Genomic DNA, 27,739 nt, shown 5'->3' with positions numbered 1-27,739 from the left:
TGCTTATATGCTTTGTTAAGTTTTAGCGTTCGATTATAACTTTGTTAAGCAGCACTATTAACTTCCATTTCTATATGATTATTTCTCATTTTATTAGATATAACATGCCATTCGCATTCGGAATGTTCAACACAGCAAGCTTGCATATACGGTAAATGTCAGAATCCGTGCATAGTTGCAAATCCATGCAGCCTTCAACAAGACTGTCAAATTCAAGATCATCAGCCGGTTTGCGTTAAAGGTACAGTGTAAATAGCCAGAGCAAAATCATTCATTATCGAAACTTAATTGATACACTACTAATCAAATATGTAGAGAGATTTTAATTGTTTTATTTTTAACTATTTTGCTGTTTATTTTAGTATGCCAGTGTCAAAGAGCGACTGATTGTCCAGGATATGGTTATATTTGCGATGGTTGTAACTGCGTCAGACCAAGTAAGCTGTTTTATATAAATATTTAGTGTTGTATTTGTTATGATCGCGATCATACTATTATTATAGCCATTTCGACATCACCCGGAGTTAAAACTGGGTGTGAACATTGCCCACCTGGGGTCGCGTGTGACCCAACAACCGGAGCTTGCATTAAGGGTAAGTAGCAAAACACGAAAAAATATGCATATTCACTGTCTCTAAACGTGTTGCTGTTTCATTCAACTAACTGAACATGTATCTGAATATATTTATTGTTTTTTTCTACTTTAACAATTCATGAAGTTTACGATCTAGTAAATAAAGTATACATAAAACCACAAGGACTGGATATAGAACTAAAAGTACAGAAAAGTACGAAACTATGTGAGTTCGCAGGTATACATACTGTATATTTTCAAATCATGTACAAATGATGCAAACTTTTTTCCTGTACTATGTATGGCACAGACCGCCCGATTTTTCATCTTGTTTCCCTTTATCTACACTTGTTATACAAAAATATTTAAAGCTTTATAACATTGGTGATGGAAAATACTTAAATTTTTTCTACAGTTACTCTACTTACTTCTTTAACCAATTTTCATATATAGAAGACTTTCGTTTGAAAGCTGTATATATAGTTTTAAACTAATTTAGATAATTTTACAATAACAGAGACCAGCACAACACCAGCCACACTAACAGAAACACAAGCACCTATAACTAAAGTACCTATAACCACTATAACAGTTAATTACACCACAATACAAATGGAAGAAACAACGGCTACAATCTCAGATAACACTGAATCATCTCCAACTATAACTGAAATGGAATATACCAGTAAGCCGGTGCTACCAAATAGAACAACAACAAGCACAACGCAAATACCTGGTTTTGAGTTTACTAGTCCACCACTAACCACAGAAACAATAAAAGAGGAAGTAGTAACTGTAATAACAACACCAAAACAATTTAGGACCGATGAAGAAATAACCACGATAAAATCGCCCGTTATAACACCTGAACCAGAAATTAATGAGGTTCCACCTCTAGAAATAACTTCTAGCACATCAAAAACAACAACTGAAAGTACATCTGAACCATCTGAAATTTTTACAAAGCCTGAAAAAGAATTGACAAGTCCTACAACTGAGAAACCATTCGATTTAGTAAGCGAAAGAAACGCAACAACTTTACTTCCGGAAAATACTACGCGAGCTACCACGGTTCTAAAAGCCGAAGTGCCGAAAATAACTTCTGAAGTTCCGGTTATGACGGAAATTCCTAGTTTTAGAACAACGTCAAAAGAAATAACAACAGAAATATTTAGGGAAACATCTCAAAAAATAAGCACTCCAGAAGAGCCTGGAGTAACATCGAAAGAGTTCGAGAAAAGTACTAGTCAATTACCAGAGCAGATGACCACTGTACAAGTTACTAACATCGAAGGACTGGAAACAGTTACGCCAAAAATTATCACTTCTAAAGAACCTGAAGTTATAAAAGGTACGACTGAATTACCACAACAGATGACTACTTTACAAGTAGCTACCACCGAAGGTGTAGAAACGATTACAGGAAAAACGATCACTTCTGAAGAACCTAAAGTAGCAACTACAGAAGAAGTTATAAAAGGTACGACTCAATTGCCAAAACAGATGACTACTTTACAAGTAACTACCATAGAAGTACTGGAAACAGTTACACCAAAAATCGTCACTTCTAAAGAACCTGAAGTAGCAGCTACGAAAGAAATTATAAAAGGTACGACCCAATTGCCAGAACAGATGACTACTTTACAAGTAGCTACCACTGAAGGTATGGAAACGGTTACAGAAAAAACGATCACTTTTGAAGAACCTAAAGTAGCAACTACGGAGGAAGTTATAAAAGGTACGACTCAATTTCCAGAACAGATGACTACTTTACAAGTAGCTACCACTGAAGGCATGGAAATTGTTACACGAAAAACGGTCACTTCTGAAGAACCTAAAGTAGCAACTACAGAAGAAGTTATAAACGGTACTACTCAATTTCCAGAACAGATAACTACTTTACAAGTAACTACCAAAGAAGGACTGGAAACATTTACACCAAAAATCATCACTTCTAAAGAACCTGAAGTAACAGCTACGAAAGAAGTTATAGAAAGGACGACTCAATTACCACAAGAAATAACTACTTTACAAATCCCTACAACAGAAGAAACAAAAACAGTTACATCAGAAATGTTAACAGAAAAAATCGGAACAGTTGTGCCCGAAGCAAGAACTACATTGGAAGGTATGGAAATAACTCAACCAGTGTTCACTACGGTTATAGATAAAGAAAGCTCCCAGTTTCAAGAAATTACTACAGCATCTTATCCATCTTATGAATCATCACCAACTACAAAAATTGAAGGTGTTACCGATAAGACGATACCAATGCCAACTATAGAAGCTGAAATTAGCACGATTTCTGAAAAAACCACTCTGTCATCTAAACCAGGTACAATAGAAGAATTAGCAACTAGTGTACCGGTAACAGTAGTAACGCCTAAAGTTGTTACAGAAATAACTGAAACTGCTTCTGAAGCAGAAAAGATTACTGAAAGTTTAGTAACTACAGCAATTATACCTGAATCGACAATATCGACATCTACTGTTAAAGAAGAAGGAGTTACTCAACATGTGGAAAAAACTACGTTAGAAAGTTCTACTATGAAGCAAGAAAAAGATACAAAACCTGTTGAAACGACAACAACTTACGAGGCTATAGCAACTGAAACCGGGGTGACTGAAATATCATATAAAACTACACTTAAATCTTACACTGGTACCGAAACAAAGACACCCGCAATCTCCGAAGAACTTACAAGCACAACACCTAAATCGGAGCGAGAAACGGAAGAAATACCAACCAGTTATACATCACGAACTCTAATTACAACAGAAGGACTTCAAGAAACGATTATTCCCAAAGAAACAGAACTGGTTATAGAAAGTACTACGTCAGCACCAACCAAAATCACTGAAAAAACAATAACATCTACAGTTTCTGGAGAGGTTACAACTCCTCTACCTAGAGAAGATCAAGGAACTGAAAAGACTCCAACTGGTTATACATCAAAAACAGTAATTACAACCGAAGCACAACAACCTACAACTATTCCAAAAGAAACTAAACCGATAATCGAAAGTACCACTTCAGCTATAGAAAAACTAACCACACAAACAGAAATAGGTGCCGAAACAACAACACTAACACACACAGTTGAATTTTCAACGGAACCAACACAACTAACAACCGCAGAAATAGAAACTAGTAGAAACATTACCGAGGTTGACACTAACATAACTAAAGGAAGGTGTGAATTTGATCGCGATTGTAATCCGTACGAGGCATGCTTAAGTAATATTTGCACTAACCCTTGCACTGAAAAGGGAATATGTGCGTCAAATGCGATCTGTACTGTACATAATCACGCAGCAATATGTATGTGTCCGGAGGGATATAGTGGAGATCCGAAAACGAATTGTTTGCAAGGTATTAATATAAAATTACTATTTACTGAATATGTATCCAGTCGAACTCAAATGTTCCACAAAAATAGAAAAACTTATTCATATTTGTACATTTATTCCATCATAATTTTTCTTGTTGCAAATATTTGTGTTTCCTTTAACATGTAAATAGTAACATCAAAAATATTATGTATATAATATGTATACATAAAAACAGTTTTTATATAATTTGTAAATGAAGTAGAATCAAATGATAGGATTACATAAAACAGAGATAACTTGGAATAACATATTAATAATAACGTTCGCCTAACAAAGATTAATGTATGCACAACAAGCAAAACGAAACGTGTTCCACGTAATCTCTCGATACTATTAATAATATAACTTGTACTAATCTGTAATATTCTAATAACTCTTAACCAGAACCCCCACAGTCGAAATTACATAAGTGTACATCAGACTTCGATTGTTTGGAAAGCGAGGCTTGCTACATGTCCTGGTGCCAGAACGCGTGCGAAATACCAAACATCTGTGCAGAAACGGCCAAGTGCCAAACGAAAATGCACAGACCTATATGCACCTGTCCAATTGGATACGAAGGAAACCCGGCCATCAAATGTTTTAAGCCTCATCCAAGTAAGACTTAACCTTAACGCCAGGCTTTGTTAACAAGAAAAAATCTTTTCTTAACAAAAATCAATGAAACAACTTGAATTTTTGTTGAACAAATTTGTGATATCCAATAAGATTTTTTCTTTTGTTAATACAACTTAACGTTTAATAATGTGTTAAGTAATCAATAACTTACCAGTACCTGTATAGCGTACATTGGTCTAAAAACGGTGTAAATAACTAGAAATTATATCCTGTAAAAACCGCCTGTACATTTCTCACGTGTAAAGTTCTTTTTCTCTTTCTCTTTTGCACCTTCTGTCCACCTCCTATGTGTGTTACACACTAGTTGGTTGCACGTCAAACGAAGACTGCCCGCTTACGGAAGCGTGTATCGGAGGAGCTTGTCAAAGACCGTGCGATATTCACGATCCTTGCACACAACATGCCGTATGTATCAACACCAACCACGGATCGGATTGTAGCTGCGTTGAAGGTTATCAAGGAAACGGTTATGTTGGATGCGTTCCAGGTAGGAATAGAACAAAAATTAATCTATATAATAACCTAAATTAATGCACATACGTTTATAGTATTGGAAGGTCCACCAGTTTGCCAATACAACGAAGACTGCCCACCAGATAAACTATGTGATCGACTCAATAGAAGATGTATAAATCCATGCTTTGAAGATTCTTGCGGTGAAAATGCAGATTGTATACCGAAAAATCATGGAACAGACTGTCAATGCCTACCAGGGTTCATAGGAAACCCATACATTCTTTGTAATAGAGTTCAAGGATGCAGAAGTGACAAAGAATGTTCTTCCTCAGAAGCATGCATTGCGGGAAAATGTAGATCTCCCTGTAAATGCGGAATCAATGCAAATTGCGAAGTTCATAACCACAAATATACTTGTAAATGTCCACCGGGTTATACAGGAATTGCTTCCATAGAATGTCACCCTCCGTCAAATCCCTGCGATCCAAATCCTTGCGGATTAAACGCTCTTTGTGAACTTGATAACGGAGTAGGACCGATATGTTATTGTCCAAAAGGATTAACAGGAAATCCATTTAAAAGTTGCAGTAAGTAATCTAATATTTCCATTAATTTACCGAATTTCTAAATTTTATATATTAATTAATACACTATCTAAACACTTTACAGTACCCGAAGGTGATGAATGCACTCCAAATCCTTGTGGTCCAAACACGGGATGTCGCGTCGTAGCAGGTAAAGCAATTTGCTTCTGTTTACCAGAATTTGAAGGATCTCCACCACATACACCATGCACTTTACCAATTCATCCGTGCGATCCATCACCATGTGGTCCAAACACACAATGTACTGTTCTCGGAAATGGATTTGCCAAGTGTACATGTCTAAATGGTTATATAGAAGATATTAATACGATTAGAGGATGTAGAGAACCAATTAATCCTTGTCAACCGAACCCTTGTGGCGAAAACGCCATATGCGATCCACAAAGACAACCAGTATGTTATTGCCCAGAAGGAACCGTCGGCAACGCTTTTCGAGTTTGTACAGCACCACCAGCAACAAGATGTCAACCCGGACCATGCGGAATGAATGCTGATTGTTATGTAGCGACTAATAACCAAGAACAATGTTTCTGTAAACCTGGATACATCGGAGATCCCTACTCAGGCTGTCGCCCAAAACCACCAAGTCCATGTCTACCAAATCCTTGCAGTCCTGGAGCTATATGTATCGTTTCACCAAATGGCCAATCTCTTTGTCAATGTCCACCAGGATTTGGAGGTGACCCGACTGGACCAGAAGGATGTCACGGTTTTGAATGTTTAGATGATGATGATTGTTCGGATAAGCAAGCTTGTATGGCTCACAGATGTCGCGATCCTTGTCCAGGTGCATGCGGAATAAACGCAAATTGTAGATCAGAAAAACACCATCCAGTTTGTACTTGTAATCCTGGATTTACCGGCAATCCTGTTATCAGGTGCTCACCAATACCGAAACCATTACCACCACAAAGCCCTTGTCTGCCTAGTCCTTGCGGATTGAACACTATTTGTAAAGTTATGGGAAATAGAGCTGTTTGTTCTTGTATATCTGACTTTACTGGAGATCCTCAGTTTGGTTGTCGACCAGAATGTGTTACAAACTCTGATTGTTCATCTGATAGAACCTGTATTAATCGACATTGTATTAGTCCATGTACCACGGGAAATCTTTGTGGTTTGAACGCGGAATGTATGGTAGAACATCACACCCCTACATGTCAATGCCGACAAGGATTCTATGGCAACGCATTTATACAATGTCTTCCAAAGCCGATATATGATGTGCCCCAAATAAATATTTCAAGACCATGTTCACCATCACCGTGCGGTCCGGCAGAAGTATGCACTGCCTATGATGGCCAAATGGCCATTTGCGATCCTTGCTTAACACCAAATGCAATTTACGATCCAAAATGTCGCCCAGAATGCTTATTAAATGCTGACTGTCCTTTCGATAAGGCCTGCATCGGACAGACTTGTTTAGATCCTTGCTTAGGCTCCTGCGGATTTAGAGCAATTTGCACCGTAGTAAATCATACACCAGTTTGTGCATGTCCAGCTCATTTACGAGGAAACCCATTCGAACAATGCGTAGAAATGCCGCAAGAAAAACCAATGGTAAAGGAAACTTGTGAAAATGTTAGATGTGGAGCAAACGCGATATGTAGAGAAGAAAACAGTGCTCTAAACTGCGCGTGTAAACCAGGGTTCTATGGAAATCCTTGGGTAGTATGTAGGCCAGTATGTGTAATCGATCCTGATTGTCCGCAAACTCAAGCTTGTGTAAATAATAAGTGCGTAGATCCTTGTATAGCCGTTTGTGGAGTTAACGCCCAATGTAAACCAGTTCACCATTCTCCAATATGTTACTGCCCAGAAGGATATACCGGCGATGCCTTTGTTTCTTGTTATCCGGATACTGTTGCAAAAATACCACCTACAGGTATCAATCCATGCGATCCATCACCTTGTGGACCTTTTAGCAGATGTTTAATATCATCACAAGGATACCCAACATGTTCATGTTTACCGACATTTAAAGGAACTCCTCCTGCCTGTAGACCAGAATGCGTGGTAAGCTCAGAATGCCCTCAAAATAAAGGCTGTGTGAACCAAAAATGTGTCGATCCTTGCCCTGGAACCTGTGGAAATAATGCCATATGCTCTGTGATAAATCATAATCCAATTTGTTATTGTGGAAATGGCTTCCAAGGAGATCCCTTTATTAGTTGTGTAGCAATTGGGCTTCCTTCGCCAGTACCAGAACCAAGAAATCCATGTGACGCAGCTATATCACCATGCGGACCTAATTCAATATGTCTTGTTAAGGAAGACCGGCCAGTTTGTTCATGTATTGCAAATTATATTGGTACACCACCCCATTGCAGACCAGAATGTGTAAGAAGCAGCGAATGTGCCAAAACTAAAGCATGTGTTCAAGAAAAATGCATAGATCCATGCATTGGAGCCTGTGGAAGAAATGCTGAATGTAATATCATCAACCATCGAGCTTTCTGTACTTGTAGCCGTGGTTTCGAAGGAGACGCTTTCGTTGGATGTACGAAAACAATCGATAGAATGGAAACTCTCTGCAATCCAAGTCCATGTGGTCAAAATACGATGTGTACAGTTGAAAATAACCGACCTGTTTGTAAATGTATTCCGCCGTACATAGGAAATCCATACACTGGCGGCTGCAAACCTGAATGTATATCAAATGCAGAATGTCCAAGTCACGAATCGTGTCTTAACAATTACTGTAGGAATCCATGTGAGGGTCTATGCGGAGTTAACACAGAATGTCGCGTAGTCAACCATAATCCACAATGTAACTGCTTCCCTGGTTTTATTGGAAATCCATACACTTCGTGTAGGCAAGAAGAACATCCAGAAGACGAAAATCCCTGTCAACCATCACCGTGTGGTCCAAACAGCAATTGCCGAATTTCAAATGGGCACCCCATCTGTTCATGTTCAGTTGGTTTCTATGGAGTACCACCCAGATGTCGACCTGAATGCGTTATTACTTCAGAATGTTCAAATGACAAAGAATGTATAAACCAAAAATGTCAAGATCCATGTCCTGGAACTTGCGGTCTCGACGCTAGATGTGAAGTAATCAACCATTCGCCAATTTGTTCTTGCCCACCTAGGTACACCGGCGATCCTTTTATACAATGTATCAAAGAAGGTAAGTAAATTCTTACAATATTTTTATCTGTTACTAATTAATTATTGTACTTAATTAGAATCGCGAACACCAACACCACCAACTACATCTCCGTGTATCCCATCGCCGTGTGGACTCAACGCTGAATGTAGAGTACTCGAAGATAGGCCAGTTTGTTCGTGTCTACCAGGACTTCTAGGAGCACCACCTAACTGTAGACCTGAATGTGTAATCAATCAAGATTGTCCACCTAATTTATCCTGTATCAACAAAAAGTGTCAAAACCCGTGCGACGGATCATGTGGAATAAATGCTCAATGCACAGTTTTAAACCACAAATCTGTTTGTTTGTGTCTTGAAGGATTCGAAGGAGATCCCTTCAGCGGCTGCCGTCAAATGCAAGGTAAGCGATGGTTTTTCTTTTTAATTTTATCGACCTCTTGCAGCTTACATTTTTTCATATGCTTAAATTGAAAATGTTTCGTGCAATGTACATAAAATTCATTGCCTTCTAGTCATAGACATTCCTAAGAACCCTTGTCACCCATCGCCATGCGGAGCAAATGCTATTTGCAAAGACAACAATGGTTATGGCTCGTGTACATGCTTGCCGGAATATTTTGGCGACCCATACGTTAATTGTCGCCCCGAATGCATCGTAAACGACGATTGTCCGCTTGATAAGGCATGTTTCAATAAGAAATGCAAAGACCCTTGTCCGGGCACATGCGGAGTCAATGCCCATTGTAGTGTGATTAAACACAACCCTATTTGTACGTGTCCAACCGGTTTCGAAGGAAATGCCTTAAACTACTGTACTGAAATCCGTAAAATAAGTATGTTGACTTTAACACGAATCAATTCTTTTCTAAAAAAAATTTACGTTTAAGATGTAGAACCTAGAGATCCATGTAGACCTTCCCCATGTGGTTTATACTCTATATGCCGCGTACAGGAAGGTAGACCAGTTTGTTCGTGTGCACCAGGTTATCAAGGTGCCCCACCAATGTGCAGGCCAGAATGCGTAATTAATGCAGAGTGTGCATTAAATAAAGCCTGTTCAAATCAAATATGTATTGACCCATGTCCTGGTACTTGCGGGTACAATGCTCTTTGTAGAGTTGTTAATCATATACCAATATGTAGTTGCCAATCAGGTTATACAGGTGATCCTTTCACACAATGTATTTTAGCTCCAAGTAAGTTAAACCATTAGAATGTATAGTATGGATAAAATTCATATTTTTGTACCATATTTTCTAGAACCATTACCAGATATAATCAGGCCTTGTACTCCAAGTCCTTGTGGCCCATATTCAGATTGTAGAGAAATCGATAATAGAGCTGTATGCTCTTGTAAAACAAATTATTTTGGCCAACCACCTAATTGCAGACCTGAATGTGTAATAAATACGGAATGTTCACTATCACTGGCATGTGTACATCAAAAATGCGTTGATCCATGCCCTGGATCTTGTGGCTCAAATTCACAGTGCAAAGTTGTGAATCATACTCCTGTATGTTATTGTCTCAATGGTTTCACCGGAGATGCCTTCTCTGGTTGTTTCGAAAGTAAGATATTATTTTTTCCAAATAACAGCACAATAAATAACCACTATTAAGTTACTTATCCACAATTAATTTATGATTAAAATATTTATTAGTAGAATAGTGGGATGGAATTTAATATTTTAACCCAATATTTACAAAAATACTGCAATATTAATTCAATAGTAAACACAAAGAAACTAACCCAAATAAACTGAATCAATATACAAACAGAATAAAATATTATTTTAGTTCCTAAAGTTGAAGAGCCTGTTAATCCATGTAATCCATCGCCTTGTGGAATAAATGCAGTATGCACTGAAAGAAACGGAGCTGCGTCATGTGTGTGCTTACCTGAATATTACGGGGATCCGTATCTAAGCTGTAGGCCAGAATGTGTAATGAATACGGACTGCTCTAGACACCTGGTTTGTGTAAATAATAAATGCAAAGACCCATGTCCTGGTACATGTGGTGTAAATGCGGAATGCCGCACTATAAATCATGTCCCAACCTGCTCATGTCTACCAGGTTTCACAGGAAATCCACAAAGATCTTGTCACGCTATTCCTCCACGTAAGAATTTCCCCTTTTATATTTTTGCACACCTTAACATTAATTTTTTGAACAGCTCCAACATATTTACCACCAGCGGATCCTTGTATACCGTCACCATGCGGTCCTTATAGTCAATGTAGAAAAATTAATAACAATGGGGTATGTTCGTGTCTACAAAACTACGTGGGTGTTCCACCAAATTGTAGACCAGAATGTATGATAAGTGCAGACTGCGTACAAAGTAAAGCCTGTATAAATAATAAATGTCAAGATCCGTGCCCCGGAACATGCGGAATAAATGCCGAATGTCGTGCGGTAAACCACAATCCTATTTGTAGTTGTCCTGGACGTTTTATTGGTGATCCATTTGTAAGATGTTTGGAGGAGAGACGTAAGGTTTTTCACTCATAATACTCAACAAAAAGTAAATTGAATACATATTTTGTAGTACCACCTTCTCCACCTATAAATCCATGCGAACCCACACCTTGTGGATTAAATTCGAACTGTCAAGTAATAAGAGATCGACCTGTATGTTCTTGTCTACCTAACTTTATTGGTCGTCCACCCATGTGCAGACCTGAATGCACTATAAACGCAGAATGTCCTGGAAATTTGGCATGTATTAATGAAAGATGTAAAGATCCTTGCCCTGGATCTTGTGGTATATTCACATCCTGTATGGTTACAAACCATTCCCCAAGATGCCACTGTGATCCTGGTTATACAGGAGATCCTTTCGCAGGGTGTTCACCTGTGCCGAGTAAGATTTTCAGAGTTACCCACAATTTAGTTTTCTCATAATTCAATTATAGTTGTCCCACCTAGTGAAGAACCACCACATCCATGTAATCCATCTCCATGCGGCGCCAATGCAATTTGTAAAGAACAAAACTCAGCGGGCTCTTGTAGTTGTTTGCCTGAGTATTTCGGCGACCCTTACACAGGATGTAAACCAGAATGTGTGATAAATTCCGATTGCCCATTAGATAAAGCGTGTGTCAATAATAAATGTAAAAACCCATGTCCTGGAACATGCGGCGTTAATGCCGAATGTACGATTTCGAATCACGCACCATTCTGTTTCTGTTTTGATGGTTACCGAGGAGATCCAATGATAGCTTGCCATTTAATACGTATGTGTTTATAAGTAGTTTAAAATTTGTTCCATCTAATTATGGTATTATAGCTGTTGAAGAAGACACTGACCCATGCCAACCAAATCCATGTGGCGCTTACAGCATTTGTAGGACCGTAAATAATCACGCTGTATGTTCTTGCCAGGAAAATTATATTGGTGCAGCACCAAATTGTCGTCCAGAATGTATGATAAGTGCGGAATGTCCGCTAAATCAAGCTTGTCTTAACATGAAATGTAGAAATCCCTGTGTTGGCAACTGCGGAATTAACGCCAATTGTCACGTAGTTAATCACAATCCAATTTGCAGTTGTATTCCTAATCACACTGGCGATCCATTCGTACGATGTATTTTAGAAGAAAGTAAGAGTTGAAACAACGTCTATTATCAATTAACTTCTATTTAAACATCTTAAATTTTAGAACGTGTAGAATTGCCACCTGAAAATCCATGTGAACCATCACCTTGCGGTCCTAATTCGCAATGTCGCGCTATAGGCAGCACTCCAGCATGTTCTTGTTTAACTAATTATATTGGTAGACCTCCAAATTGTAGACCAGAATGTACAATCAGTCCTGAATGTCCAAGCAATCAGGCTTGCATTAATGAAAGATGCATAGATCCTTGTCCTGGCTCATGCGGCCCAAATGCTGAATGTACTGTTTTAAATCATAAATCAGTTTGTTCTTGCATTCCCGGATATACAGGCGATCCCTTTGGCGGGTGTACACAAATACCATGTAAGCCCTCATTTAATGCAAAAAAAAACAAATTTTATCATAATTATTTCAATTTAGTAGCCCTTCCTACTGAACAACCACCAAATCCATGTAATCCCTCGCCATGCGGATCAAATGCTATCTGTAAAGAACGAAATGGCGCAGGATCGTGTATATGTTTACCAGAATACTTTGGAGATCCTTATTCAGGATGTCGCCCAGAATGTGTTACAAACTCAGATTGTCCTTCAGATAAAGCATGCACAAATAATAAATGTCGAAACCCTTGCCCAGGTGTTTGTGGACTAAATGCTGAATGCTTAGTTAGGAATCATAATCCAACATGTTTATGCGTTCCTGGATACACTGGAAATCCATTAATAGGTTGCCATTTACCACCACCAAGTAAGATTCTTCATTGTAAAAATTTACAAACATATTTTCAAAAACATATTTTTTAAGTTACTGAACTGCCTGATGTAAACCCATGTGTACCATCCCCCTGCGGACCTTATAGTCAATGTAAAGAAATAAATGGACACGCAGTGTGTTCATGTTTAAAAGATTACGTAGGAAATCCACCATCATGCAAACCAGAATGTATGGTCAGTGCAGACTGTCTTCAAAACAAGGCTTGTATTAAAAATAAATGCCGAGATCCTTGCCCAGGTACCTGCGGAGTTAACGCTCGTTGCTCCGTTGTAAACCATAATCCAATATGTAGCTGTTCTCCTGGATACACGGGAGATCCATTTGTACGTTGCCTTCCTCAGCAAAGTAAGCTATATGTGCCTTAAATTCTCGTCTAGATTTATTATTTTACAACTAATTTCTAGTTCGTGTTCCTACACCTACAGAAGACCCTTGCGTTCCTACACCCTGCGGACCAAACTCTCAATGTAGAGTTGTTGCAGAACAACCAGCTTGTTCATGCTTAGCTAATTATATAGGCCGTCCGCCAAATTGTAGACCGGAATGTAAAATAAACGCCGACTGTCCCTCAAACTTATCATGTAATAATGCAAGATGCGTTGATCCTTGTCCTGGATCTTGTGGACGGTACGCTACTTGTTCAGTAATAAAACATTCGCCAGTTTGCCAATGTACGTCAGGATATACAGGCGACCCATTTTCTGGATGTAGCCAAATACCACCTTGTAAGATTTATGCATGTTATCTGTCAACTCTTTTTTCTACTCTTCTTCTTTTATATAGCTCTACCTACTGAAGGACCAAGAAATCCTTGTACGCCATCTCCGTGTGGTGCTAATGCCATTTGCAAAGAACAAAATGGTGCAGGTTCTTGTACCTGTTTACCTGAGTATTTTGGTGATCCTTACACCGGTTGCAAACCCGAATGCGTAACTAACACTGATTGCGAAAGAACAAAATCCTGTGTTAACAATAAATGTAGAGATCCATGTCCTGGAACGTGTGGAATAAATGCCGAATGTTTAGTTTTGAATCACGCACCAAGTTGTTCTTGCATAATTGGCTATACCGGGGATCCTTTAAGAGAATGCCACTTTATCCCACCAAGTAAGGCATGACCTAAAACTGTTTACTTCTTGCATGTAAAACATTTCTTTTTTTCTTCTCTTTAGCAACAGAAAAGCCACCTAGCAATCCATGTCAACCTTCACCTTGCGGACCTTATAGCCAATGTAGAGAAATAAACGGGCATGCTGTTTGTACATGTAATCAAGGATACATTGGCGCACCACCTGCATGCAAACCAGAATGTTTAGTACATTCCGAATGCGCCCAAAATAAAGCATGCAAAAACTTAAAATGTATAGATCCTTGCCCTGGAACGTGTGGAATAAACGCAAACTGCCAAGTTATAAATCATAATCCTATTTGTTCATGTAGTCCACAATTCTCTGGAGATCCTTTCATACGTTGTTTACCAGCAGAACGTAAGACAACTACTTTTCTATACTTTTATAGATTACTTAACTTTTTCTATTTATCACTATATGTTTCTGTCGTCATTCCATGACATATTAGCAAGTTGAATTGTATGTCGTTCAATTTGCCACGATATGTTAAGAATGGCTATTAAACTTTCTTCTATCTTTACTATCTATCTCTTAAATTTCAGCTGTTCCAAATGAAAATCCTTGCCAACCATCACCTTGCGGGCCGAACTCTCAATGCAGAGTGATCGGCGAGCAAGCGGCGTGTTCCTGTTTACCAAACTATATTGGTAGAACACCAAATTGTCGACCTGAATGTATAACAGACTCCGAATGTCCCAACAACCTTGCTTGCCAAAATGAGCGCTGCAAAAATCCATGTTCAGGAATCTGCGGCGCAAACGCCTTATGCACAGTCGTAAATCATAAACCCATGTGCTCATGCCTTTCTGGATATGTCGGCGACGCTCGGTCAGAGTGTCGATTGCTTCCGCCATGTAAGATTAAGATTTTGCTCGGAAAGATCATTGCTGATTTTTATGCTTTCTGAAATGGTGTCCAATATTTTAAATATATACCAACATTAATTGAATATTCTATGATTTCAGCTACAACTCCAACACCAGAACTGTTATCACCATGCATTCCAAATCCATGCGGACCAAATGCTCAATGTAGAGAGAATAAACAAGCTGCTGCTTGTTACTGTAACACCGGATTCGAAGGAAATCCATACGATACTCAGCGGGGATGTAGACGAGAATGTGAAAATAACGATGACTGTAACACCCATTTAGCTTGCGTTAACTTTAAATGCGTCGACCCTTGCCCTGGAATATGCGGATTATATGCTGAGTGTAGGGTTGAAAGCCACATTCCAAAATGTTTCTGTCAGCAAGGTTACACAGGAAATGCATTTGTAGAATGTAGACAAATTTTGATGCCGCGTAAGTAAATATATCTCGTTTTCCGCATGTATTTCTCTACGTTTTTGTATTCTTGTATTATATTTAGTATCTCTTCTTGTTTCTTAATGTCTTCTTTTTCTAAATAGCGCCCGTACCTAAAGATCCTTGCTCTCCAACACCATGCGGACCAAACAGTCAGTGCAGAAATATCAATAATCAAGCAGTGTGTTCTTGTTTACCTAATTATATGGGCACACCCCCTCAATGTCATCCAGAATGCGTAGTAAACGCAGAATGTTCGCCTGATAAAGCATGCATTAATCAAAAATGTGCTGATCCTTGTCCAAATACTTGTGGTTTGATAGCGCAATGTTACGTCAAGAACCACAGTCCTATCTGTGCATGTCCACCTGGTTTCACTGGCGATCCCTTTACCAGATGTTCGCCGCAACGTAAGACTCTATACTTTTCTGAAAGGAATGAAATTATTTTGTGCATGATGTTTATTTTATAATTATTATTCATTCTTTTCTTGAAAACACTCTTTATTCTTATAATTGCTTTATACACATAATAACAACTTTTTCTTCATAATTAGCTCCGCCAGAACCTACAACAACAGAAAAACCTCCATCGTGTTTCCCTTCACCATGTGGACCAAATGCGCAATGTCAAATGAGAAATGGTTTTCCATCTTGTTCTTGTTTACCATCGTTTGTCGGATCTCCACCAACTTGTCGCCCTGAATGTATCATCAATTCCGAATGCAGCAGTTCATTAGCATGTATCCGACAGAAATGTAAGAATCCTTGCGAAGGATCTTGTGGATATAACGCCAATTGTCATGTTTTGAACCATTTACCAATATGCACGTGCGAACATGGTTTCACTGGAGATCCTTTTACTCAATGCTCGCAAATCCTTATTGAAAAAGTACCGGAAGATCCATGTGCTAACTCACCTTGCGGACCAAATGCCAAGTGTGATAACGGAGTTTGCACTTGCTTGCCAGAATTCTTTGGAAATCCTTATGAGTCTTGCAGACCCGAATGTGTCTTGAGTAACGAATGTAGTAGAGATAAGGCGTGTACCCGAAATAAGTGTATTGATCCATGCCCTGGAACTTGTGGCTTAAACGCTCGATGCGATGTAATTAATCACATTCCAACCTGTTCTTGTCCGGAAGGAATGACAGGTGATCCATTTTCTAATTGCCGTGTAATCGAAAAGCAAGAGGCACCGCCATCAGAACCTTGTAATCCATCACCGTGCGGACCAAACAGTATTTGTAGAGCCATTAATGACCACGCCACTTGCTCTTGTATACAAGGATTCACCGGAAGTCCACCAAACTGTAAACCAGAATGTATCATCAGTTCCGAATGTGCACTCACGCAAGCCTGCGTAAATCAAAAATGTGTAAATCCTTGTGCTGGTACCTGTGGCTTAGAAGCTAGATGTGAAGTAATTAATCATAGCCCAATCTGCAGTTGTCCAGAATCTTTAACAGGTGATCCCTTCCAACGGTGCTATCCAATACCGGCACCTCCGCCAATAGAAGAACCTCAAGATCCTTGCAGACCATCGCCGTGTGGACCAAACGCATTGTGCAGAAATGTGGGTGGAAGAGCACAATGCGACTGCCTAGCAGACTATATTGGTCAAGCTCCTAACTGTAGACCAGAATGCGTTATCAATCCCGATTGTCCGAGCACGAAAGCTTGTATTGGCAAGAAATGTAAAGATCCATGTGTTGGAAGCTGTGGTCAAAACACAGAGTGTCATATTATATCTCATACCGTTTCTTGTTCATGTCTTTTTGGCTACACTGGAGATCCATTTACTCAATGTATACCGATCACAAGACCAGAACCAAATCCATGTGAACCATCGCCGTGTGGTGCTAACGCTGTATGCAAGGAACGTAACAACGCTGGAAGTTGTGTTTGTTTAGATGAATATCACGGAAATCCATACGAAGGATGTAGACCAGAATGTGCCATAAATTCAGATTGTGAAAAAACGAAGGCGTGTGTAAGAAATAAATGCGTCGATCCTTGCCCGGGAATTTGCGGACAGTTTGCCGAATGTCAAATTGTAAATCATATACCTACATGTAATTGCATAAAAGGATATATCGGAGATCCATTTGCCGGATGTCGAATAGAACCAGTTAAACGTTAGTATTAATCAGTATTTTTATTTTTATGTAATTAATATTTTATTTATTTAATTTAGATGAAGAACCAATGAATCCATGCTTCCCATCGCCTTGTGGACCAAACAGCATTTGCAGAAACGTCAACAATCGAGCTGTTTGTTCCTGCGAAAAAGAATACGTTGGAGCACCTCCAAACTGTAGACCAGAATGTGTAGTTAGTTCAGAATGTCCATCAAACAAAGCATGTTATAAGTTCAAATGTTCAAACCCATGTAATGGTGCTTGTGGGATCGGAGCTAAATGTGAAGTTATTAACCACAATCCACTATGCAGCTGTCCAATTGGCTTAACTGGCGACCCGTTCACCAGATGCGTTGAGCAACCACCTGTTATTAAAACACCTGAAGTACCACTAAATCCATGCTATCCATCGCCGTGTGGTCCAAACGCAGAATGTCGAGAATTCAACGATCAGCCGTCATGTTCTTGTAATCCAGGTTACATTGGCTCCCCGCCAAACTGTAGACCTGAATGTGTTGTGAATACTGATTGCCCATCTGACAAAGCTTGTATCTCAGAAAAATGTAGAGATCCATGTTCTGGATCTTGTGGATTTAATGCTGAATGCCGAGTTCATAATCACATTCCAATTTGTACGTGTATTAGTGGTTTTGTTGGAGATCCTTTTACGCAATGCACAAGGAAAATAGAAGAGCCAGTTACAAAACGACCAAGTGATCCATGCGAGAAACAACCATGTGGACCAAACGCAAAATGTAATAATGGAATTTGTAGCTGTTTACCTGAATATTTCGGCGATCCATATCGAGGATGTAGACCTGAATGTACAATGAATACTGATTGTTCTCCAATGAAAGCGTGTTCAAACCTAAAATGTATTGATCCTTGTATAGGAACATGTGGTACAAACGCCAAATGTGATGTGGTAAACCACATCCCTATGTGTAGCTGTCTTCCAAGCTACGAAGGTGATCCATTTACAACGTGCAGACATGTCGAGCATAGTACGTTTTTTAATTTAATAGCTAATTTGCAATATTATATCCTTATTTTTTCAGAACCCCCAGTTAACCCTTGTAATCCCTCTCCATGTGGAGCAAACAGTATTTGCAAAATCATTAATGAAGTAGCAGTTTGTTCTTGTCAACCTGGACAAATCGGTAGCCCACCTTCATGTCGCCCAGAATGTATTATCAGCGCAGAATGTCCGCTAACTCAAGCTTGCCTAAACAATAAATGTTCTGATCCATGTCCCGGCACATGCGGTGTTAATGCGAAGTGTCAAGTTATCAATCATAATCCAATTTGTACTTGTATGGCTGACCAAACTGGAGATCCTTTCACCAGATGTTACCCAATTCAAAAGGAACCACCACCTGTAATCAACCCTTGTGAACCATCACCGTGTGGGCCAAATTCCGTCTGTCAAGTTCGCGGCGAAAATCCTGCGTGTTCGTGTTTACCAAATTATGTCGGTTCTCCTCCAAACTGTCGTCCGGAATGTGTTATAAACCCTGAATGCGCATCAAACCGCGCGTGTGTTAATCAAAAGTGCCGAGATCCGTGTCCGGGTTCGTGTGGACCATCTGCAACATGTGCGGTAATAAATCACAATCCTGTATGTACTTGCATAACAGGCTACACTGGAGATCCATTTGTTGGTTGCGTTGAAGCGCGAGGTGAGTTTCTTTTAAGATTTAACTTAACATTGCATGCACTCTACACACTTTTCTATCTTATTTATTACAAATCTGCTAACCGCACGAGCTTTTATATTGTCTGACTGATTTCTGTCTTGAGCTTCTATGCTTCTTTTATAATGGGACGTAACAAGGTAAGTGAGACGTCCTCCAACGGAGTAACAGCGAGGGAGCGGAGAATAAATGATCGTGCAAGCTAAAAAGCGGCAAGCTTTTCATGCTAGTAACAGAATTAGAGCTGGATTTAAATTGCCTAAAATAGGTTTAGTCGAGTGACTAAACTTAAAAAATATTAATCAATAATAATTGCTTCCCATGCCCCTTAACGAATAATAAGGTTGAACTAAAAATGCAATCATTTTAATTAACGTTACGCCATGTTTACAGTACCACTAGTCCCTGAAATTCTGAACCCTTGTATGCCATCGCCATGCGGTGCCAACGCAATTTGCAGAGTGCAAAATAACGCTGGTAGCTGTACCTGTAGCCCTGATTATATCGGCAACCCATACGAAGGTTGTAGACCCGAATGTGTTCACAACACTGACTGCCCATCCACAAAATCTTGCATTCGGAATAAGTGTCAAAATCCCTGCCCAGGCACGTGTGGTCAAAATGCAGAATGTAGAGTTATTAGCCACATTCCTTCATGTACTTGTATCACTGGATTTACAGGAGACCCATATCGATTTTGTAACGTCATACAACGAGACCGTAAGCCCTTTTTACACAGCACTCATGACATCACAACAGAAAAATACCCACCTTTTCTAGCTATTAAACAAGAACCATCTCAGCCTTGCCAACCGTCACCCTGTGGACCCAATAGTCAATGTAAAGATGTTAATGGACATGCTGTTTGTTCGTGTTTACCTAACTACACCGGAGCCCCACCATCATGTAGACCAGAATGTACCATGAGCACGGAATGTCCGTTTGACAAAGCATGTGTTCGTCATAAATGTATTGACCCTTGCCCTGGATCTTGTGGAATACAAGCTTATTGTAATGTCATAAATCATAGTCCTATATGCTCTTGCAGACCCGGATACACCGGTGACCCATTCATTAGATGTATGCACATACCACGTAAGTCAAACAAAGATGCTAGTGGCTTATATTTAACTTATTCAATTAAAATGCCTATTTTAGCAAAATTAGGTAAATTTGATATGCCTTATTGTATTTTATACATAACCCGAGCTGCTTCTCTAACACTACTATTCACAATAAAAATATGTTGCAGCTCCTCCGCCAAAATACGAAGAACAAATCCTTGACCCCTGTATACCATCACCATGTGGACCTTATTCAGAATGTAGAAATATTCAAAATAGTCCGTCATGCTCTTGCAATGTAGGATACCTAGGAATACCACCGAACTGTAGACCTGAGTGTACCATAAATTCTGAATGTACCAGTATACTAGCCTGTATAAAACAAAAATGTTCCGATCCTTGTCAAGGATCTTGTGGAGTCAATGCACTTTGTACTGTTATAAACCATATTCCTATATGTAGTTGCTCAGAAGGTTTCACAGGAGATCCATTTAGTAATTGTATTCCTAAACCACCAGAACGTAAGATATTGATGAGAATTACAAATCCTTATGTGATATAAAATTATTTTGTAGTACCGCCCAAACCAAACGACCCCTGTAGTCCAAACCCCTGTGGATCTAATGCCAGGTGTAACAATGGAATATGTTCATGTTTACCTGAATTCCAAGGTGATCCATATCAAGGATGCAGACCCGAATGTGTCCTTAATAATGACTGTCCTTTAACTAAAGCTTGTATTAAAAATAAGTGTGTTGATCCTTGCCCAGGAACTTGCGGTCAAAATGCTGATTGCAATGTTGTTACCCATGTTCCAATGTGTACTTGCCCTACAGGTTTTGCTGGAAATGCGTTTATATCGTGCAGACCAATAGAAAGTAGGTTAACTATTCATTATATTGCCAAAATATTGACAACGAAATTTGTCAATCAATCTTTCAGAACCAACAATACAACGACCATGTTTGCCTTCACCATGTGGACCTAACAGTCAATGTAGAGAATTTAATAATCAAGCAGTTTGCTCCTGCTTGGTCGGGTATATCGGTAGTCCACCATCATGTAGACCAGAATGTATAACAAGCTCGGAATGTTCGTTAATTGAGGCTTGCATAAATCAAAAATGTCAAAATCCATGCTCTGGCACGTGTGGAATCGGTGCTCTATGTCAAGTAATAAATCATAATCCAATTTGTTCCTGTCCACCAAAACTTACTGGTGATCCATTTGTTAGATGTCTGGAATTGCGTAAGAATTAAACTTACCACCAAGTTTGCCGCCATATTACAGTTATATATAATTTTTAGCTGCACTTCCTCCAGAACCAATAAACCCTTGTGAACCATCCCCATGTGGGCCTAATTCTCAATGTAAAGTAGCAGGATCTTCTCCATCGTGTTCATGTCTACCCGAATTCGTTGGCGTACCACCAAATTGCAGACCAGAATGTATAAGTAATAGCGAATGTTCCTTCAATCAAGCTTGTATAAATCAGAAATGTAAAGACCCCTGTCCTGGTATATGCGGAGAAAACGCGGAATGCCGTGTAGTGAATCATGTTCCAAACTGTATTTGTAATAATGGCTATTCAGGTAATCCGTTTGTCCAATGCAACTTAGCTTTACCACTTAAAGAAGAAATTCGAAACCCATGCAACCCCTCTCCGTGCGGAAGTAACGCAATCTGTAAAGAACGCAATGGTGCAGGCGCATGTAGTTGTCAGCCAGAATTTATAGGAAACCCTTACGAAGGTTGTAGACCTGAGTGTGTAATCAATTCTGATTGTCCTTCAAATAAAGCATGTGTGAAAAGCAAATGTCAAGATCCGTGCCCAGGCACTTGTGGACAAAACGCTCAATGCCAAGTTATTAACCATTTACCATCTTGCACTTGCATTGTTGGTTACACCGGTGACCCATTTAAATATTGCAACATTATTCGTCACGAAGAACAGCCAAAACCAATCAATGTTTGCAATCCTTCACCTTGTGGTGCAAATAGTCAATGCAGAGAAGTTAATCAACAAGGAGTGTGTTCTTGTTTACCTAATTATATTGGAAGTCCACCTGGATGTAGACCAGAATGTACCGTTAGTTCAGAGTGTTCTCAAGAAAAAGCTTGTCTAAACCAGAAATGTGTGGATCCATGTCCCGGAACATGTGGTCTTAATTCACTTTGTAGAGTACGCAATCATAGTCCAATTTGCTCATGTAATATTGGACACACAGGTGATCCATTTACAAGATGTTATCCTATTCCAGGTAAAAGTTTATTTATTGGATCGTTTGCTTTATAAGTCAATCAAAATAATTTTAGCACCTTCCCCTTCAATTGTGGAAGATATCGTTAATCCCTGTCTACCATCTCCTTGCGGGTTATATTCAGAATGTAGAGATATAGGTGGTTCACCCAGCTGTTCTTGTACGCCTGGTTATATTGGCACCCCTCCAAACTGTCGACCAGAATGTACTATTAACTCCGAATGTACCAGTAACTTAGCATGTATCCGAGAAAAATGTCGGGATCCATGTCCAGGATCATGTGGAGCAAATGCTCAATGTTCAGTTGTAGCACATATTCCAATATGTACATGCCCGGAAGGATTCACTGGTGATCCTTTTGTTAACTGCTATCCCAAACCCCCACAACGTAAGATCTTTTATTATCGTTTATCGAAAAAAACTTAAATTTACATTTCAGCGACTCAACCACCAATAAGCGACCCTTGCAATCCATCCCCTTGTGGACCTAACGCAAATTGCAACAATGGAATTTGCTCCTGTATTGCAGAGTACCATGGGGACCCATATAGCGAATGCAGACCCGAATGTGTTCTCAGTACCGATTGTCAAAAAAATAAAGCCTGCATAAGACATAAATGTGTCGATCCTTGTCCGGGAACTTGCGGGCAAAATGCGTTATGTTCAGTAATAAATCATATTCCAATGTGTAGTTGTCCTCCGGATTTCACCGGAAATGCATTTGTATCTTGTAGTACACTTCCACGTACGTGATTTTTATGTTTATAAACACTGTTTTCATTGCACCTTTATTTTAGCAAAACTTATTCAACGCCCATGCAATCCTTCACCTTGTGGACCAAATAGTCAATGTAGAGAAATTAATAGTCAGGCTGTTTGTTCTTGCGTGCCTGGTTTTATAGGAAACCCACCCACCTGTAGACCAGAGTGTGTTTCTAGTCCAGAATGTGCTTTGAACCAAGCATGTGTAAACCAAAAATGTATCGACCCATGCCCTGGAACATGTGGCTTAAATGCCAAATGCCAAGTGGTAAATCATAATCCCATTTGTAGTTGTAGTTCAGGTTTTACTGGAGATCCATTTGTGAGATGTCTCTTAATACGTAAGATAATTTTAAATCCAAACAAATTCTTTTTTTACCTAATTTTTTTTAGCTGAAAGTCCTCCAGAACCAATAAACCCATGCCAACCATCACCTTGTGGTCCAAATTCTGAATGCAGAGAAATTAGAGGATCGCCTTCATGTTCTTGTCTAATTAACTTTATTGGTTCTCCACCAAATTGCCGCCCAGAATGTATCAGCAACAGCGAATGTTCTAGTCATTTAGCTTGTATAAATCAAAAGTGCTCAGACCCATGCCCAGGGGTGTGTGCAACAAATGCCGAATGCCATGTACTTAGTCATTCACCAATATGTTCCTGTAAAAATGGATTTACCGGTAATCCATTTGGATTTTGTTCCGAAATCCCCCCACCTGTAGTGTTGGATGAAATCAAATCACCATGCGAACCATCTCCATGTGGATCAAATGCCATATGTAGAGAACAAAATAAAGCTGGCGCATGCTTGTGTTTACCAGAATATATTGGAAATCCATATGAAGGTTGTCGTCCAGAATGCGTATTAAACTCAGACTGCCCAGCCCAACTGGCTTGTATAAATAGTAAATGTAAGGATCCTTGCCCCGGAACCTGTGGACAGAACGCTCAATGTCAAGTTATCAGCCATCTTCCATCTTGTACTTGTATTTCTGGTTACACTGGAGATCCGTTCAGATATTGTAATATAATTCGACACGAAGAACCACCTAAACCCATTAATGTTTGTAATCCATCACCTTGCGGCTCAAATAGTCAATGCAGAGAAGTTAATCAACAAGCAGTATGCTCTTGTTTGCCAAATTACATTGGAACCCCCCCTGGATGTAGACCCGAATGTACAGTCAGTTCTGAATGTCCACAAAATAACGCGTGTATTAAACAAAAATGTATCGATCCATGCCCAGGAACTTGTGGCATACAAGCTAAGTGTCAAGTAATTAATCATAGTCCAATATGTTCCTGCCAGTCTGGTTATACCGGAGATCCATTTACAAGATGTTACCCAATACCACGTAAGAGACCCTATACACAAAAAAAATATTTATTCTATTATCTTATATTTATGTATATATTCTAGCTCCGCCACCAACGCCACAATTAGATTATATAAATCCTTGTGTACCGTCACCTTGCGGTCCAAATTCAGAGTGTCGTGCAGTAGGATCTTCTCCTTCGTGTTCTTGCCTTTCAAATTATATAGGAAGTCCTCCAAATTGCAAACCCGAATGTACCATTAACCCAGAATGTTCAAGTAACTTGGCCTGTATTAGAGAAAAATGTATGGATCCTTGTCCAGGATCGTGTGGAAATAATGCAAAATGTAGTATAATCAACCATACTCCAATTTGTACGTGTCTAGATGATTACACCGGAGATCCATTCACCAACTGTTATCCCAAACCCCCACCACGTAAGGGATTCAGTAAATATCTTGTTGTAAAACTATATAGCACTTATTTTATAGCACCAAAACCTGTCGAAACAGACCCTTGCAATCCCTCGCCCTGTGGACCTAATGCGCTATGTTCGAATGGCGTCTGTACATGTTTACCAGAATATCAAGGAGATCCTTATAGAGGATGTAGACCAGAATGTGTTCTTAATTCAGATTGTCCTAAAAACAAAGCGTGTATCAGAAATAAATGTGTTGATCCTTGCCCAGGAACTTGTGGACAAAACGCTCAATGTTCAGTAATTAATCATATACCGATGTGCACCTGTTTACCAAACCATTCTGGAAATGCCTTCATTTTATGTTCCCCTGTTAGAGGTAAAAACTTTTAAATTACTGTTCCGAAGGTGATATTGATTTATTTATTATTTTAAGAACCGGATGTGATACATCCATGTAATCCATCACCTTGTGGACCAAACAGTCAATGTAGAGAAATTAACAGTCATGCGGTTTGTACTTGCGTCCAAGGTTTTATAGGTACTCCGCCAACGTGTCGACCAGAATGCGTCACCAGCTCCGAATGTGCTTTAAATCAAGCATGCGTTAATCAAAAATGTATCGACCCCTGCCCAGGCACTTGTGGCATAACGGCAATCTGTACAGTAGTCAATCATAATCCAATATGCAGTTGTCCGCCTAAATACACTGGAGATCCATTCATAAGATGCTTAGTAATACAAATAAAACCAGAAATAGAAGATCCATGTGGCCCACCAACACCTTGTGGTCCAAATTCACAATGCAAAAAAATAAATGATCTTCCATCGTGTACTTGTTTACCAGAATTTATAGGAACACCACCATTTTGTAAGCCCGAATGTGTTAGCAATTCTGAATGTCCTGTGAACTTGGCTTGCATTAATAAAAAATGTAAAGATCCTTGCCCGGGTATATGTGGCTTAAATGCTGAATGCAAAGTTATTAGCCACTCACCAAATTGCGTTTGTATATCAGGTTATAACGGAGATCCATTTAGAGAATGTAAATTGCCAGAAAGTAAGGTTTTATGCTACAGTAGACATTTCCCTCATAATAATATTTTCACTATTTTAGTATCTGCCGCTATAAACACACCTTGCACACCTTCGCCTTGTGGTGTTAATGCAAGATGTGTCGAACAGAAGAATGCAGGTGCCTGTATATGTTTCCCGGAATACATTGGAAATCCATATGAGGGCTGCAGACCAGAATGCTCTTTAAATTCCGATTGTGCTTCTCATTTAGCTTGTATAAACAGCAAATGCAAAGATCCTTGTCCGGGAACATGTGGACAAAACGCTAATTGTCAAGTTATTAATCATCTTCCAACCTGTACTTGTTTCCCTAGCTACACTGGAGATCCATTTAGATATTGCAGGATACCTGAAGTTGAACAGGATGAAAAGCCGATAAATCCATGTAATCCATCACCATGTGGTCCAAACAGCCAATGCAGAGAAATCAATCAACAGGCAGTTTGCTCCTGTTTACCAAATTACATAGGCAGTCCACCTGGTTGCCGACCTGAATGCGTACTTAGCAGTGAATGTCCCCTAAATAAAGCGTGTATAAATCAAAAATGCGTTGATCCATGCCCAAGTTCTTGCGGATTAAATGCAAAATGTCAAGTAATCAACCATAGCCCAATATGTTCCTGTGATTCAGGATATACAGGAGATCCATTTGTTCGTTGTCACATCATCGAAATTACACCCCCTCCACTGGCGCCCATTGTAATAGATCCTTGCGTTCCATCACCATGCGGCCAATATTCCGAATGTAGAAACAACAATGGATTGTCTAGTTGTTCATGTTTACCGACATATATTGGAACTCCTCCAAATTGTAGACCAGAATGTACCATTAATTCTCAATGCTCCAGTAACATGGCTTGTATAAGAGAAAAATGTATCGACCCATGTCCTGGTTCATGTGGTTCAACTGCAGTATGTAATGTTATAAATCACATTCCAATTTGTACATGCCCTGAAAGTTATACTGGAGATCCATTTAACAACTGTTACCCTAAACCACGTACGTAATTATTCATTTATGTTATTTTCGAAAACAAAACCTCTACTTTAATGTTTTACTTATAGCTCCAGTAATTATAGAAGATGACCCTTGTAATCCATCACCATGTGGTTCTAACACTCACTGTACCAAAGGAATTTGTACATGCTTACCAGAATATCAAGGAGACCCTTACACAGGTTGCCGCCCTGAATGTGTTCTAAGCACAGATTGTTCCAAAGATAAGTCTTGCATAAGAAATAAATGTGTAGATCCTTGTATAGGAACTTGCGGTCAATACGCTGAATGCAGCGTTATAAATCATATTCCCATGTGTAGCTGTCCACAAGGTTACACTGGAAACGCCTTTGTTAGCTGCAGAATTACTGAGAGTAAATATATATCAATCAGAATCATATAACAAACTGTACTCCTTTTT

The 27,739-nt window shown here is 39.3% G+C and overlaps 1 protein-coding gene across 1 annotated transcript in view; it reads left to right on the top strand.

Annotated features, from left to right (window-relative positions):
* The window catches only part of LOC111414383 (fibrillin-like protein dumpy), a 157,924-nt gene that overhangs the window by 101,563 nt on the left and 28,622 nt on the right, over nucleotides 1-27,739 (top strand). Inside the window, 43 exon segments of the mRNA XM_071194412.1 lie at nucleotides 98-241; nucleotides 363-437; nucleotides 504-593; nucleotides 1,092-3,947; nucleotides 4,352-4,564; nucleotides 4,890-5,072; nucleotides 5,134-5,628; nucleotides 5,711-8,779; nucleotides 8,838-9,161; nucleotides 9,274-9,594; nucleotides 9,649-9,957; nucleotides 10,022-10,330; nucleotides 10,559-10,882; nucleotides 10,938-11,255; nucleotides 11,313-11,627; nucleotides 11,680-12,000; nucleotides 12,054-12,365; nucleotides 12,426-12,743; nucleotides 12,801-13,127; nucleotides 13,185-13,499; nucleotides 13,559-13,879; nucleotides 13,938-14,261; nucleotides 14,327-14,641; nucleotides 14,827-15,138; nucleotides 15,250-15,588; nucleotides 15,696-16,001; nucleotides 16,148-17,728; nucleotides 17,788-18,735; nucleotides 18,790-19,410; nucleotides 19,819-20,145; nucleotides 20,206-20,520; nucleotides 20,678-21,010; nucleotides 21,065-21,367; nucleotides 21,432-21,737; nucleotides 21,797-22,750; nucleotides 22,806-23,138; nucleotides 23,190-23,495; nucleotides 23,548-23,853; nucleotides 23,906-24,865; nucleotides 24,931-25,263; nucleotides 25,318-25,623; nucleotides 25,681-27,321; nucleotides 27,387-27,692. Coding sequence (XP_071050513.1) covers nucleotides 98-241; nucleotides 363-437; nucleotides 504-593; nucleotides 1,092-3,947; nucleotides 4,352-4,564; nucleotides 4,890-5,072; nucleotides 5,134-5,628; nucleotides 5,711-8,779; nucleotides 8,838-9,161; nucleotides 9,274-9,594; nucleotides 9,649-9,957; nucleotides 10,022-10,330; nucleotides 10,559-10,882; nucleotides 10,938-11,255; nucleotides 11,313-11,627; nucleotides 11,680-12,000; nucleotides 12,054-12,365; nucleotides 12,426-12,743; nucleotides 12,801-13,127; nucleotides 13,185-13,499; nucleotides 13,559-13,879; nucleotides 13,938-14,261; nucleotides 14,327-14,641; nucleotides 14,827-15,138; nucleotides 15,250-15,588; nucleotides 15,696-16,001; nucleotides 16,148-17,728; nucleotides 17,788-18,735; nucleotides 18,790-19,410; nucleotides 19,819-20,145; nucleotides 20,206-20,520; nucleotides 20,678-21,010; nucleotides 21,065-21,367; nucleotides 21,432-21,737; nucleotides 21,797-22,750; nucleotides 22,806-23,138; nucleotides 23,190-23,495; nucleotides 23,548-23,853; nucleotides 23,906-24,865; nucleotides 24,931-25,263; nucleotides 25,318-25,623; nucleotides 25,681-27,321; nucleotides 27,387-27,692 — 23,034 coding nt within the window.

This window comes from Onthophagus taurus, chromosome 2, assembly GCF_036711975.1.
Source record: "Onthophagus taurus isolate NC chromosome 2, IU_Otau_3.0, whole genome shotgun sequence".
In the NCBI taxonomy this organism is placed as follows: Eukaryota; Metazoa; Arthropoda; class Insecta; order Coleoptera; family Scarabaeidae; genus Onthophagus; species Onthophagus taurus.
The sequence above is the reverse complement of the archived record's forward strand: the minus strand, read 5'-3'. Positions and strand labels throughout refer to the sequence as shown.